Source organism: Manihot esculenta, chromosome 1 (genome assembly GCF_001659605.2).
Source record: "Manihot esculenta cultivar AM560-2 chromosome 1, M.esculenta_v8, whole genome shotgun sequence".
NCBI lineage: Eukaryota > Viridiplantae > Streptophyta > Magnoliopsida > Malpighiales > Euphorbiaceae > Manihot > Manihot esculenta.
The window spans coordinates 42,163,780-42,176,334 of record NC_035161.2 but is presented as its reverse complement, the minus strand read 5'-3'; the positions used below and the strand labels follow the sequence as shown (position 1 = coordinate 42,176,334).

General features: G+C 35.1%; 2 protein-coding genes across 4 annotated transcripts; one reads left to right on the top strand and one right to left on the bottom strand.

Moving 5' to 3' along the window:
• Window positions 1-1,528: 1,528 nt before the first annotated feature.
• LOC110616352 lies at window positions 1,529-4,993 on the bottom strand. The gene is made up of 3 exons (XM_021758753.2): window positions 3,222-4,993; window positions 2,381-2,570; window positions 1,529-1,914 (listed from the first exon to the last, which is right to left on the bottom strand). The coding sequence occupies exons 1-3, from the start codon at window positions 4,848-4,850 to the stop codon at window positions 1,787-1,789; spliced, it is 1,947 nt and encodes a 648-aa protein (XP_021614445.1). The 5' UTR covers window positions 4,851-4,993; the 3' UTR covers window positions 1,529-1,786.
• Window positions 4,994-7,114: 2,121 nt separating this feature from the next.
• Window positions 7,115-11,319, top strand: LOC122721611 (arginase 1, mitochondrial). Of its 3 annotated transcripts, none has more exons than XM_043949896.1 (7): window positions 7,115-7,547; window positions 7,670-7,812; window positions 7,977-8,136; window positions 8,478-8,611; window positions 9,571-9,780; window positions 10,309-10,419; window positions 10,508-11,319. In XM_043949896.1, exons 2-7 carry the CDS (start codon window positions 7,672-7,674, stop codon window positions 10,766-10,768), a joined length of 1,017 nt encoding a protein of 338 aa, XP_043805831.1. In that variant the 5' UTR covers window positions 7,115-7,547; window positions 7,670-7,671; the 3' UTR covers window positions 10,769-11,319. The 3 variants fall into 3 exon arrangements, with proteins under 3 accessions (XP_043805831.1, XP_043805837.1, XP_043805834.1); XM_043949902.1 differs by having other exon boundaries at window positions 7,351-7,568; XM_043949899.1 differs by having other exon boundaries at window positions 7,351-7,592.
• Window positions 11,320-12,555: the final 1,236 nt, after the last annotated feature.

Below are 12,555 nucleotides of genomic sequence, written 5' to 3'. Positions count from 1 at the left end.
AATTGAAGATTTATATATATTACTTAAAGAAACTCTAATATTCGTAAATTGAAGATTTAGCTTCATTGCATTCGAGATATCAGAAAAATAAAGTAAAAAGGGTCCAAAAGGTTGTGCCAATTTTTGTTTTATTCATCTTCATTTATAAACTAATGAAACATATAAGAAAAATAATTAAATCATCTAGGTTTTCCCCCACAAAAAAAAAAAAAAAAGAAAGAAAGAAAGAATATAAAGCCAATAAATTAGAGGATGAGAAGAATGAGAACCTAAGACATGGCTACAAAGGGAGTTTGAGAAGAAGGTAATAAACCTCTAATGAGGATGAGGAGGAAACCCTAAAAACCCACATATCTTCTCTTAAACCTATGATGGCTTTCCTAACCAACAGGCTAACAGCAACTAATGGCACTAGTTGTTGTGATTTTATCCTGCTCAGTTAGAGACGATGAAGCGCCGAGTTGAAGATTGAGAGGCAAAGTAGGATTGTTACTGGTGCTATCGATAAAATAGAGGTCTAAGAAGAGAGAAACAGAAAAGTTACCCTACAGAATAGTGAAGTCTCATACACTTGTGGGGAAATGGAGGGGCAAGAAAGACTCTTCTCTCCCTGTATAGTGGTAAGAAAGCCCAATCAATTTGTCTAGCTCAATCCAATTTTACCATTCCAATTTTACCATTCCAATTCATCCACTGCTCATTGCTATGGTAAATTGGTTTCTCTTTTAATGTATAGTAATAGACAATAGATAGATTGGCGACATCATAAAAGCTCACATTAATATTTGTAGTTGTTCGAAAATTATCTCGTATAGGCAAATATTAAAAAAACATGCACTATGATCCTATCATGAGGTTAGAAACAGTTTTAAGAGAAAGATAATTAAATTAATGAAACTGCTCGTAAATTTAAACATTTATAGTTATTATTAATGAAAGAAAAAAAAAAAAAAAAAGAGAAGGGTTAAGCAAAAGAAGACTGGACAACAATCCCATGAAACTCAAGTGAGAGAAGCCTTTTTTGACGTTGAGTATAGAGAGGAGAGAAAGGCGTAGTGGCTCGTGTTGAATATTTAAAAAGGGAGGTATATAAATGAAGAAGCACAAGTTCTACCATCTCAATCATAAACAACAAATCCTGTTGTTTTGGAAAGGTTAGCTTACTGTGAAGCTCTTTGTTTGACCCAAACTAAGGGCAGTCAACACATTATCATCAAGGGAGATGCTCTTCGGGTCATTCAAGCTTTGTCTTCGAACCCAATTCCTTTGGCTATAGCTAAGATTATCGGTGATTCTTTAGAGCTTGGCAAAGTCTCACACTATAGTTCGATTTTCTTATATCGATAGGATTGAAAACTTTGCAACTTACCAAAAGAAATTTGTAACGATGGGGCTCTTCGCCTGTCTTCTATCATTTACAGAACATGATATGGTGGTTTTTGTTTTCAATTTATTATACTTAATCTTTGACAATATTATTGCTCTGTTCCGTAATAGCCTAGGCTTAAAAGGGATTAAAAGGAATAAATTTCAAAATAAAAAAATATATATATTTACCACTCTAAAATTCTCATAAAAGTCCATGAGAGCCCTGATGCAATCAGAGGCACTAATATTTACCAACTCTCTAGCATAAGCTGTACAAGTCAAATTGCATTTACAGATGCTAACAAAAGCGCTGTGGCAGGCCAAGGAGTCGATAGATAATCAGATTTTTCAACGAAGACCATTTGTGACGGGTTAAATGCACCCAAAGCTATGCTTTATCCAGGTAAAACTATTGAAATCAGGCATCAACACCAGGTCCAGGATAAGCTGGTAAGCTCATTATCCGCTTGTCCAATACTGGACCTCCAACGGTGAAATGATATAAACTCTGAAAGTTTGATCCTTCCAATCCAAGAACTTCATGAACTGCAAACAAGAGTCATAATTTTTCAATATTATACTTTTAGGACATGTAAAAGAAATCATAGAGGCTACAATAATGGTTCTGTATTCAAGTAGAATCCACAGAGCAGAGAACACATAATTTTATTTTCATTGACTAATAGTTAATCTATAGTATCCATAGTAGCAAACCATTGGAGCTCTCCCTAAACCTTAATTGTTATTAGCAACAAATGCACTGCAGAGATGGTATCAGCGCACATGAGTTTTCAAGCAGGATAATCTCAGTAAACTTGTCAAACAAGAAAAGGTTGGACAATTATCGAGCAACGTACAGTTTATTATGCAAATTTCTATAGAACTAATATGTCATCTGTAATAGTACCATTTTGTAAACAACATTAACACTACAATAAGTTAACAGGACCATGCATGTTCACCTCAACATATCAAATCCTAGGCCAAAAGGAGGTGAATAAAATAAACATACCAGGATCATCAAAGAAGCAACCAATGCCAGTGGCTGAAATGCCAACTGCATGTGCTTCAAGGTACAACACCTGACCAAGGACTCCAGTCTCCCAAAACAGTCGAGGATACATCCAGACGCCCTTGCCCTGCAAGGCAGGTTCAAAATGAGCCACCATGCCCAGGCTGAAGCAGCCATCGCTTGCTATATCCTGCATTAGGGTAATGTTTTTCAATAGACAGAGACAAGGCATGGTAGGTCACACACCTTTAGTAATCATCCTCTTATCAAAACAAGAAGGAACATCTTAAAGCAGTAACATCTACATTTCAGAAATATTCCCAGATGACAAAATACATAATTTTTTGAATAATATAAATAACAATTAATAAACATTAAAAACCACTTTACACTGATGATAATCCAATACTATTCACCACAGTTTTGATGATCAGAAGTTGTGGCCACAGTTTCTTATTCACCATGAAAGTATCGAATTGATTTTTTAAATATGTGAAAAATAGTGGTGCTTAATCCAATTCAAGAATCAACTTATCGTCCCCCATTAGAAATAATGCAAAATTTTGAGTTGTAATTTATTAAGCAAATTCTCAAGCTATCAACTTCGATTCATTGAAAGCCAATTAAAGAAACATCTTAGTTTTTCTTCATTTACACCATCCATTGCTCAGTGGTCATTTCCAACTTAAATTCCATAAACCAGACGTCTAGGACTGTTGGTCAAATACCATTTCAAGTTTTAAATCACATTCTTCCTAGAAATTCTAATAACCATTAAGAAAGACCGGGGTGAAAGAAGGGACAGGTCAAAATGCAGAAATTCAAATAACAATTGGCATACCTGATGGCAGGAGAGCTGTTTGGCAATCTGCTGGCAATCACCCCTGGCAAGTTCATACAAAGGTAAATCATCAGGGCATCCCTCTGGTTTCTCCCATTTAAAACCAGCCCTTGTAGTTTTCTTGAGCTCATCAAAATGATCTTCATTTCTCACCAAGAAATACAACCCTTCTTGCAGCCCAGTCACCCTATGCACAAATAAAGCAGCATGCACCTCAGCATCCCAGGAAAGAGCCCGAAATGGCAATCCCAACTGCCTCTTTTGGTTTTCTCCACTTCCAGAACCCGAAGGAAGACAATGTAACAAAATCTGATAAAATGTTTCTCTATCTATTTTAGTAATGCCGTCCATATCCACAGCGCTCCTCCTCTTCCTCACAACTTCTCTTATCGTGAAACCTTTGTAAGACCCTGCACTATAAACGCCACTACCCTGAAATGGATCAATCGAGAACCTATCTAGCACAGTTAACGGCTTTTTGACAGCCTCTGCAGTTCTGTAAATAATATCCCAACAGACGTGTTCCTTGCTCAGCGAATTTGGCTTCCCTTTCCACTCCAAGTTTCTAAATTCCGTTATCGCCGAGCTCAATTCCTTATAATTAACATTCATGTTATTGGTCCCATTAGGAAAAACAAGAAGCAAGCAATCGGGATGCTCAAATTCAATCTCTGGAAGTTTCCCCTTAATTGTCGTATCTGGAATATGAAACCCTTCATGCATTTCAAGCCCCATTAACCTCTCCAACTCCTTATAACCTAGCCCATCAAGCAACTTGACGTCCCATCCAAGTCCAGCTGCAGCCATTGCAATAGCAGCAATAGCATGACCCACATCGTGATTACAGTAGCGAAACGCTCGTTCTCCATATTTCCACGCCTCGCGCCAGAAAATAGATGAAATTCCAATTATAAACGAATTTTGTGAAAAGAATTTTGGGAAAATATCAGGTGGCGTTGCAGCTCTAAGCTCTAAAGAATGCTCTTTCGGGGCATAATGCGCTACAAATGCAGAATTAGAAAGAGATTCGATTGGTGGGGCAATAATGTATGCTTCTGTTGGGTGTAAATTGCCGCTACTCGGGTTAACCCGGAGAGACCAAGTAGAGAAGCCCGTAGTTTTCCAAGCAGAGAGAGCGAGAGAATCATAGAAAAATTGAGAAATCGATGATTTGGAGATGGGTTTTGGAGGAGGAAGAGAATTAAAAACAGAATCGTATAAAGGAGCAGAATCGGCAGTTGATACAGAAGGGGTCTCATTGCCAGTGGGAAAATGTAGGAGAGAAATGAGGGGAGCAGAGATGTAACGCCGAAATGGATTGGGTTGGTTAGCCCAGTCGAGGCCGCGAGGGCCTCTGGCGTAGTTGGTAAAGGAGTGTTTGGTCTGGTTGTGGTATTTTAGTACTTGGGCTAGCTTTTGGGGGTCTGGTTTAGGACTTTTGCCTTCTTTGGGGTCGGCTAAAGATGGCGATGGCGATGATGAAGAAGAGAAGGCCATGGTGGTTGGGGTTGATTTCTTGGCTGAGACGGTGGCTGTAATATCAGGCAGGAATTTAACGGTTGAAGGAAAAACGCAGAAGTGAGGTTGGCTCAGAGGGGAAGAGAACCTCGAAGATAGAGGCGGTGGCATCTTTCCTTCGTTGCCCTTTTCCTGAAGAATGCATCTTCACACCATCGCTTAGGCTTTGTTCTAGATTCTATGGCTCCATTCCATTGATTCTGGAAGCATGTGGATTTAAAATTAATAGTAATAAATAATTCCCAATAAAAAGTGTAATAATTGGATCCACCGCAACCTGATTAAGGGACCTCAGACTCTACTGCATGATCACATAACTTCATCAATTGGGTGCAGCACAAGTGGACTAAAATTTTGATTGGGCCAACCCAATCTGGTAATAGCTTGGTTCATTTGGGCCATTGATATTCTGAGTTTCGAGTGCTGCAACGTTGCAATATGAATAGCCCAAAATACCCTAACCCTAGGGCTCTTTTCTGCTATATAAGATTGAAGAAACACAATTCAGCGACTGCCCTCTTAGCCTGGTGATCTAATGGTCGAGTTTCTAGTCGTGTACCCCATCTTTCTCTGTCTCCAGTTTATCTATTATATTATTGTCAAGTGGATCTCCCAATTTTGTCTAATATAGTATTGTCAAGTTGATGATTTAAATATTTCGATTACAAGTTGATGAAAGGTAAGCAAATGATGAGGATATTGGTTTATTAGAAGCACGCATTTCTTTAAATGCCAGCAGTGTTTCACCTCATACTTCCATGACTCTGATGCTTCACTGTTCTCCGAATTTCCTTTATTTACTTCTTTTCTTTCAAAAAGTAAAATCTGATTTTTTTTTTTGAAAAAAATTATCGTTTTATTTCTGCATTCAATTCAACTCCTGATCTCTCAATGAGAGTGGTTCATGGGATCTGTGATTTTACAAGCGTTTTGACAAGATGATTGAAAACCCACTGGTAATTTACCAATAACTATTCTGTGTTGAGCTGATCACTTCTTGTTTCCCTCTGTAGCTGTTTCGGCTAGTTTTCGAGCCCAGAATAATTTATTTAGTTCTTGAGATAATATTAACCCATCTTTCATTAGTTCTTTGATTCTGCAAATGCCTTGTGCCATTTCACTTGCGAAAAAAAAAACAAAAAGAAATATCGTTTATCATGAATTAGGCATGTTTGTGTGGTCTACGATGGGCCTTGTTTGGAATGGTAAAAATAAGAGAAGAAAAATGGAAAAGAGTATCAATATTTTCCTCAATTTACATATTTAAATTAAAAAATATATATATAGAGCAAAACAATTAAAATAAAATTTATTAGGAAAATTTGAAGAAAATTTCAAAATGCTAATTTTATATTTTCAAATTTATTTCTAAAAGTAATGAGATAAAATGATGATTTTACTATTTATAAAATCACTTTTCCATTTTATTTTTTCCTCAATATTCAAGCATGAGATAAAAGTTTGAGTTTATTTTTCTTTCATCATTGGTTTGTATTTTTTTTTCTCTCTTTATATTTTCCTTCTTTCAATCTAAAAATAGTGTGAATAATCGACTAAAATTTTATTTAGACATTTAAATAAAGATGTTTTTAAAGAAAATATATAAAATATTAAAAATTTATTGATAATTTATTTATTGATTAATATATATAATTTTTACGTTTTCAGAAAACAACTAAAAAGATACTGAAAAAAATTTAAGTAAGCCTCATAATATTTAACTTCTTTAACAAAACAGAATCATAAACTTTGCCTTTAATAGTAAAATATTATTATTATTTTTAATTTGAAATATTATAAATTATTTATTATTTTTATTATTGTGTTTTGTATTTTTTAGTTTTTATTTTTAAATATAGTAAATTACTATTTAAAATAATATTTATTACGCCATGATTTATTTTAAGTTAAAACTTCGATTTTTTAAATTTAATTTATTTAAATTTTGATGAAAAGTTTAAAACTGATTTAGATTTATCAAAACACTAAAATTTCTCAGAAATTAATTTACCTACTTAGAGATAAGTTATTTCCTTTAAAATAAGATAAATAACTTCCTTAAACTTTTATCAAGTCGTAAAAAACATTACCGATCAAACGATTTAAATATATTAATTTTCTAAAAAAAATTCTGAATTAATCTTAATCCAATCAAATAAGGCCTAAAAGGCAGCAATCCTGGAGCAGGCTACGCCAGTGTAGTCATGAAGCAGCGGAGGCATCAATTTGGACACACATACATCGAGTTGAGTGATTAGTCCTGCGGTGCAATTCATCTGGTATATCTGCAAAAGGAAGAAAATTCTGCTTGGAGCGCTGTGACGTCAGTTTCCACTTTTGCGATTATTAGTTGCTCGATTTGCCTCATGACTCAGCAAATCACCAGGTGCTACGTCATCACTAATCATCCCTCTCAGTTTACACTACCGCCACCCACCCTCCTATTGATTTAAGCACTCCCTAGTGCCTCCGTAGTCCCCACTCCACTGGACAAAGATACCCTTCATCGAAACGTCTTATCTGGGTAATAACGTCTTTTACAGGTGGAGCCGCCTATGCGAGTGCCCAAATGCCAAATCACCACGCAGAAGCCCATTCTGAATCCAAATCATTATATTACACGCATCGTCATCTTAATCCTGCAGCGCCATTTTCAGGCTTCTATTGAGAGCTAGCGTGCAATTGAAAAGCTGCATACCTGCGTCGCCTTAAATTACCGCAGCCAGTACCTCTTTTTTGTTTTGGAGGCGTTGCCGTTTCGACTCGCTACTCGCACTGTCATCTGTTTCTTTCTTCTTCCTCTGTAAGGTATTCCCGGAGCAATTTCAGGTTCATAAGACAGCTATAGTCAAAGTAATTTATTCGCCTTGTAATTACGTGAGTTTATGATATTTTGATGTTAATTTTAATTTTTCACTTTTAAATTTCAGAAATGTCAGTTATAGGGCGGAGAGGAGTTCATTACTTGCAGAAACTAAAAGCTGCGAACATCCCTGCTGAGTTGATAGAGAAGGGTCAAAATCGCGTTATTGATGCTTCTCTTACTCTTATTCGCGAGAGAGCAAAGCTTAAGGTATATCTTCCAAACCTTTTAATCAATGCTCTGCGTGATTTTCCGTAGCCATTAATTATGCGGCAAAGCTTTTTGTTGAAGCCCCCCTTTTTTTTTCCATGGGATTATATGCTTTTTACGTCGTCTAGTTTAGTTTTCTGACGTTTAATGATGATGTTGCCCAGGGAGAGCTTGTGCGTGCTTTAGGAGGTGTTAAAGCATCATCGACTCTTCTTGGAGTTCCTCTGGGACATAACTCATCATTTCTTCAGGGCCCAGCATTTGCTCCTCCTCGAATTAGAGAGGCCATTTGGTGTGGTAGCACTAACTCGACAACGGAAGAAGGTATCCCCGGAACCCGGCTTTTGAACAACTCTTGTTATTAAACAGAACAAACACTGTATTTTGCAAATGTAAAAGTTCCAAGAGCTTGCATCTGAAGTTTGTGCCTTTCAATTTATTTATTAATATGTTCTAAAACATTAATATAACCGGGGAGTCCTGATAGTAGAATCTTTTATATTTACTCTAATTATGCCAAGTGAGAAAAGAATCAAAAGATGGTACATTGATATCTAATCGCCTGGGATCTCATACCTGTTTTGCATATCTGGCTGCTTTTGTGCTTTGCTTTGTGATAATGTTGAATGTATATGCTTATTATAGCTGATCATTGCTGGCTGCAGGGAAAGAATTAAATGACCCCCGGATTCTAACTGATGTGGGTGATGTACCTGTTCAAGAAATTCGAGATTGTGGTGTAGATGATGACAGATTGATGAATGTTATAAGCGAGTCCGTCAAGCTAGTGATGGAACAGGTGACTGCTGTTTTTCATCTGCCTTTCCAATTATATTCATATTTGAGATTCTGAAAATAGCAGCTAAATGTTCTCCATAAATTTGATAGTTCCTTCACGGCACTGGTGAATTATTCAATTGAGCAATTGGTTATTCATGCCAGAGAAGCAGAAAGCAGTTTCATTGCTTACCTTGCTTCTCTAATCCACAATTCTTGCCTGCTTAAATACGTGAGAGCTGTCTGAGAGTTTTTATATTAGTCTTGAAAATTTTCCTTGAGTTTATATTGCACCATTGTATATAGCCAACATGAGACAACAATGCAGCACGAGATTGTTATTGTTTGAAGCCTTGGAAAAACACTTCTGTGATATTCTTACCACCGATAGGAGCAAATATAACTAGAGATTCAGAAAATTTCACTACCAATGATCCTGAGGTATTGGGTCATGTCATTGTCTTTCTACACAAGAAAGACTGCCTAGTGTAAAAGGTCATATTTGCTCCTCCTTGTTGACTCTCTTAAATGTGCAAAACTTTGGGGAGATAATAAATCACCTAGCGGATAGTGAACCATTTAATGTTTGTGTTGTGTAACAGTGCAGAATATTAAGTGTTGACTCAACCAATAGGGGATTGTAGTTTGATTATTATTTGTGGAGTTAGACTATTCAATGATCTCGAATTCAAAGTTACTGGACAGATTGGTTTAATTGTCTGGATATGTTTCTAAATAAACATGGCTTTTTAAACTAATATCTCAGGCCAATTATTTTTATTACATTATGGATGTGAAATGAACAATAATCATGGTAATAGTGCATATAATGTATTCTCAGAATGCCTAGAACGTTTTTCTAAAGCTTTTTACCATTTTACTCTCTAATGGGATTCAGCTTCTCAATGGATGCAGGTGTTCCCATGCTACATTTTGGTTTAGACATTTAATTTTTAACCTTTTGATATTCTGACCTTGCAGGATCCATTGCGTCCATTAGTTTTAGGTGGTGACCATTCAATATCTTTTCCTGTGGTACGAGCAGTCTCTGAGAAGCTTGGAGGACCTGTAGATATTCTTCATCTGGATGCTCATCCAGATATCTATCATGCTTTTGAAGGAAATATATATTCTCATGCGTCATCTTTTGCCCGAATAATGGAAGGTGGTTATGCTCGGCGGCTCTTGCAAGTATGTCCTGCACTCTCCATTTCTTTTCACTGCTCTGATGCTTTGTCCTGATCTATAGAAACTTATTGGTTTGAAGAACATTACACTAGTTCATCCATTTTATGTTATTATGTATACTTTCAGCAGCTTTACCCCAAATGTATCTGCTGTAGGAACAATGCTGTTAATAGAATATGGACACGGCACTCATTCCAGAATTTTTTTTATTGTTATAAATTTGGTGATGGAATTTGTCACCCTTCATGCAATTATGATATCCTCTTATCACCTGCATTTTTCCCTTGTCTTTCCTTTACTAGAAGGCATATGTGATGAATCTATGTAGAGGTATAACTCAGGAGAATAGTATGTTTTTCATTCTTCATGTGTAGTCATTTTTCACAAGTTACAAATGTTTTGGTTTCTTGAAATTGAGTGTTTTAAATTTTAGTTCATTTTCTTTTTGTCACTCTCCTCTCACACTGGCCACTATGACCTATTGCTATTGTTTCTAGAATTCTTATGAAATTGAATGCTGACCTTCTTCAGGTGGGTATCAGATCAATCACAAAAGAAGGTCGTGAGCAGGGCAAAAGGTTTGGAGTTGAGCAATTTGAAATGCGAACCTTCTCAAGAGATCGCCAGCTCTTGGAAAATCTGGTCTCTCTCTCTCTCTCTCTCTCTCTCTTTCTCTCTTTTGTATGCTTGCATGTGAATGAGAATCTGATTTTTAGGATTTTCCAAGCAGAAATTAGGGGAAGGTGTAAAGGGTGTTTATATATCCATAGATGTGGACTGCCTTGACCCTGCTTTTGCTCCTGGTGTATCTCACATTGAGCCTGGTGGTCTCTCTTTCCGTGATGTTCTCAACATCCTCCACAACCTTCAAGCTGATGTTGTTGCTGCGGATGTGGTTGAATTCAATCCACAGCGGGACACAGTTGACGGGATGACTGCGATGGTTGCTGCCAAGCTGGTAAGGGAACTGACAGCAAAGATATCAAAATGATGAACTTTTCAAGTTCAGGGGGTTCTTTGTTGCTCCTGGAATCCTTGTTGGCATATTTTTCATTAGTCGCTATGGAGGGCTCCCACCACCCCCCCCCCCCCCCCCCCTCTCCCATCCACCCAAAACACACACTAGCAGCGATGATATTTTGATGCATTGGATGGGACGACGTTTGTACTTCATCTCAAGACCAGGAATGAGAGTTTTTTTTTTTTTTATTTATTTTAATCTAGGTGGCATTGTTGTCTATGCGTCTTCATGAAGCAGTCACAGTCCTCGACTGTTGTGGCTAGATATAATTATATCTCCTATAATACAGAAATTAAGGGCTGAAACAATCTGGAAAAAGAAGTGGCATATTGTCTAAGTAGTGAAATTGTAACTAGCACGCCATCTAAGAAACATGACAGTGTAGGAAACTTATTATAGGGATTTTTTATTATGAGAATCTTTTCTCACATGTAAAAAGAAACTAGAAAATATTGTAGGATATGCAATGAATTTATCCTACCAATGTGGCACACGAAGAAGAATTTTAATTTTTCTTTTTATTTGCTGTATGATTAAATATTTTCATTCATTAAAAAAAGGAAAAAACAAAGTAGGTATGAGATGGATTTTCTCGAATGTAAAAGGAAGCATAAAGCAGCATTCACTGGTAGTAGTTTGTCTTTCAACATTTTACCTCTGTCATTTGTGTGAGAAGGCGTACGCATACAAAGAATGGCGGGGGCTTTTTACATTACTATTTGTATACGGATATGAAAAAATGACTGAGGTAAATAATTTAAATTTGGAAATTAATTTGTTTGCAGAAATGGAAAATATTTTTTGTGGAAACTGTTTTCAACAAAATAATTTATTTTTATTATTTAATTTTAATGTAAAAAATAAAATACTTTAATAAATTTATATACAAAGGTTTTAGTGCAAAATAATTTTTTTTTAAAAATAACTTAAATTTTTTTAAGAAAATAAATTTTATTAATTAAATTTTTGAGTGTCTCAAATATTATAAATTATAAAAAAATATTTTTTTTATAAATAAATAGAGTTTAAATGTATTTTAATAATAAAAACTTGAGATTAAGTGATTTACCAGTATTTTTAAAAAAACAAATTTCGGTATCAAAATGAAACAAATTTTTAAATGTAATTGCTTCCCAAGGCTAAGGCCTAATAGCTGCGTACCTTGCTTGTAGAAAGTTTATTTTGGATAATTTCTTAATCCTTTCGTTCAGATAAATTTTGTGTGCTCTTTACCATTTGGATAATTTACACTATAGTATTTTTTAATAAAAAAAATAACTTCACAAGGTACTATTTTTTTTATTTTTTAAACAAAATAATTACTCTATTACATTTATAATTAACTAAGTGACTTCAACAAAAAAAAAAAAAAAAAAAAAAAAAAACTGTCTTATTAACAACAAAAAAAGTCAAAGGTTAAATAATTTCTTATCAATAAAAGCTGTAGCTCTTACTAACCTCATAAATTATATTGTAATTTAATAATACACATAAAATATAATCAATTATCAAAATTCATAAATATCAAATATAATCGATTATTTTACTTTACTATTTCAATCTAAAAATTGCAGAAATTTTAATTTTATTATTTGAGAAATATAGTTTTTGATTTTATCCTATTTCTTGGAAGAAAAAACTTCAATTACTAAAATTTATTACTTTTTCAGGTTTTCAGTATGTGATAAATCATTTTATCAATCACCTTCATTTTTATCATTATTAATATTTTAATCATTTATCAATTACCTTCTGAT

Bases quoted from the DNA above. Each gene is read 5' to 3' on its own strand.
- LOC110616352 (XM_021758753.2), bottom strand. From the start codon at position 4,850: ATGCCACCGCCTCTATCTTCGAGGTTCTCTTCCCCTCTGAGCCAACCT. The intron at 2,571-3,221 runs GTATGCCAATTG...ACCCTAATGCAG, and splicing joins AACAGCTCTCCTGCCATCAG to GATATAGCAAGCGATGGCTG. The intron at 1,915-2,380 runs GTATGTTTATTT...TCTTGTTTGCAG, and splicing joins TTGCTTCTTTGATGATCCTG to TTCATGAAGTTCTTGGATTG.
- LOC122721611 (XM_043949896.1), top strand. From the start codon at position 7,672: ATGTCAGTTATAGGGCGGAGAGGAGTTCATTACTTGCAGAAACTAAAA. The intron at 7,813-7,976 runs GTATATCTTCCA...GATGTTGCCCAG, and splicing joins GCGAGAGAGCAAAGCTTAAG to GGAGAGCTTGTGCGTGCTTT. The intron at 8,612-9,570 runs GTGACTGCTGTT...CTGACCTTGCAG, and splicing joins TCAAGCTAGTGATGGAACAG to GATCCATTGCGTCCATTAGT.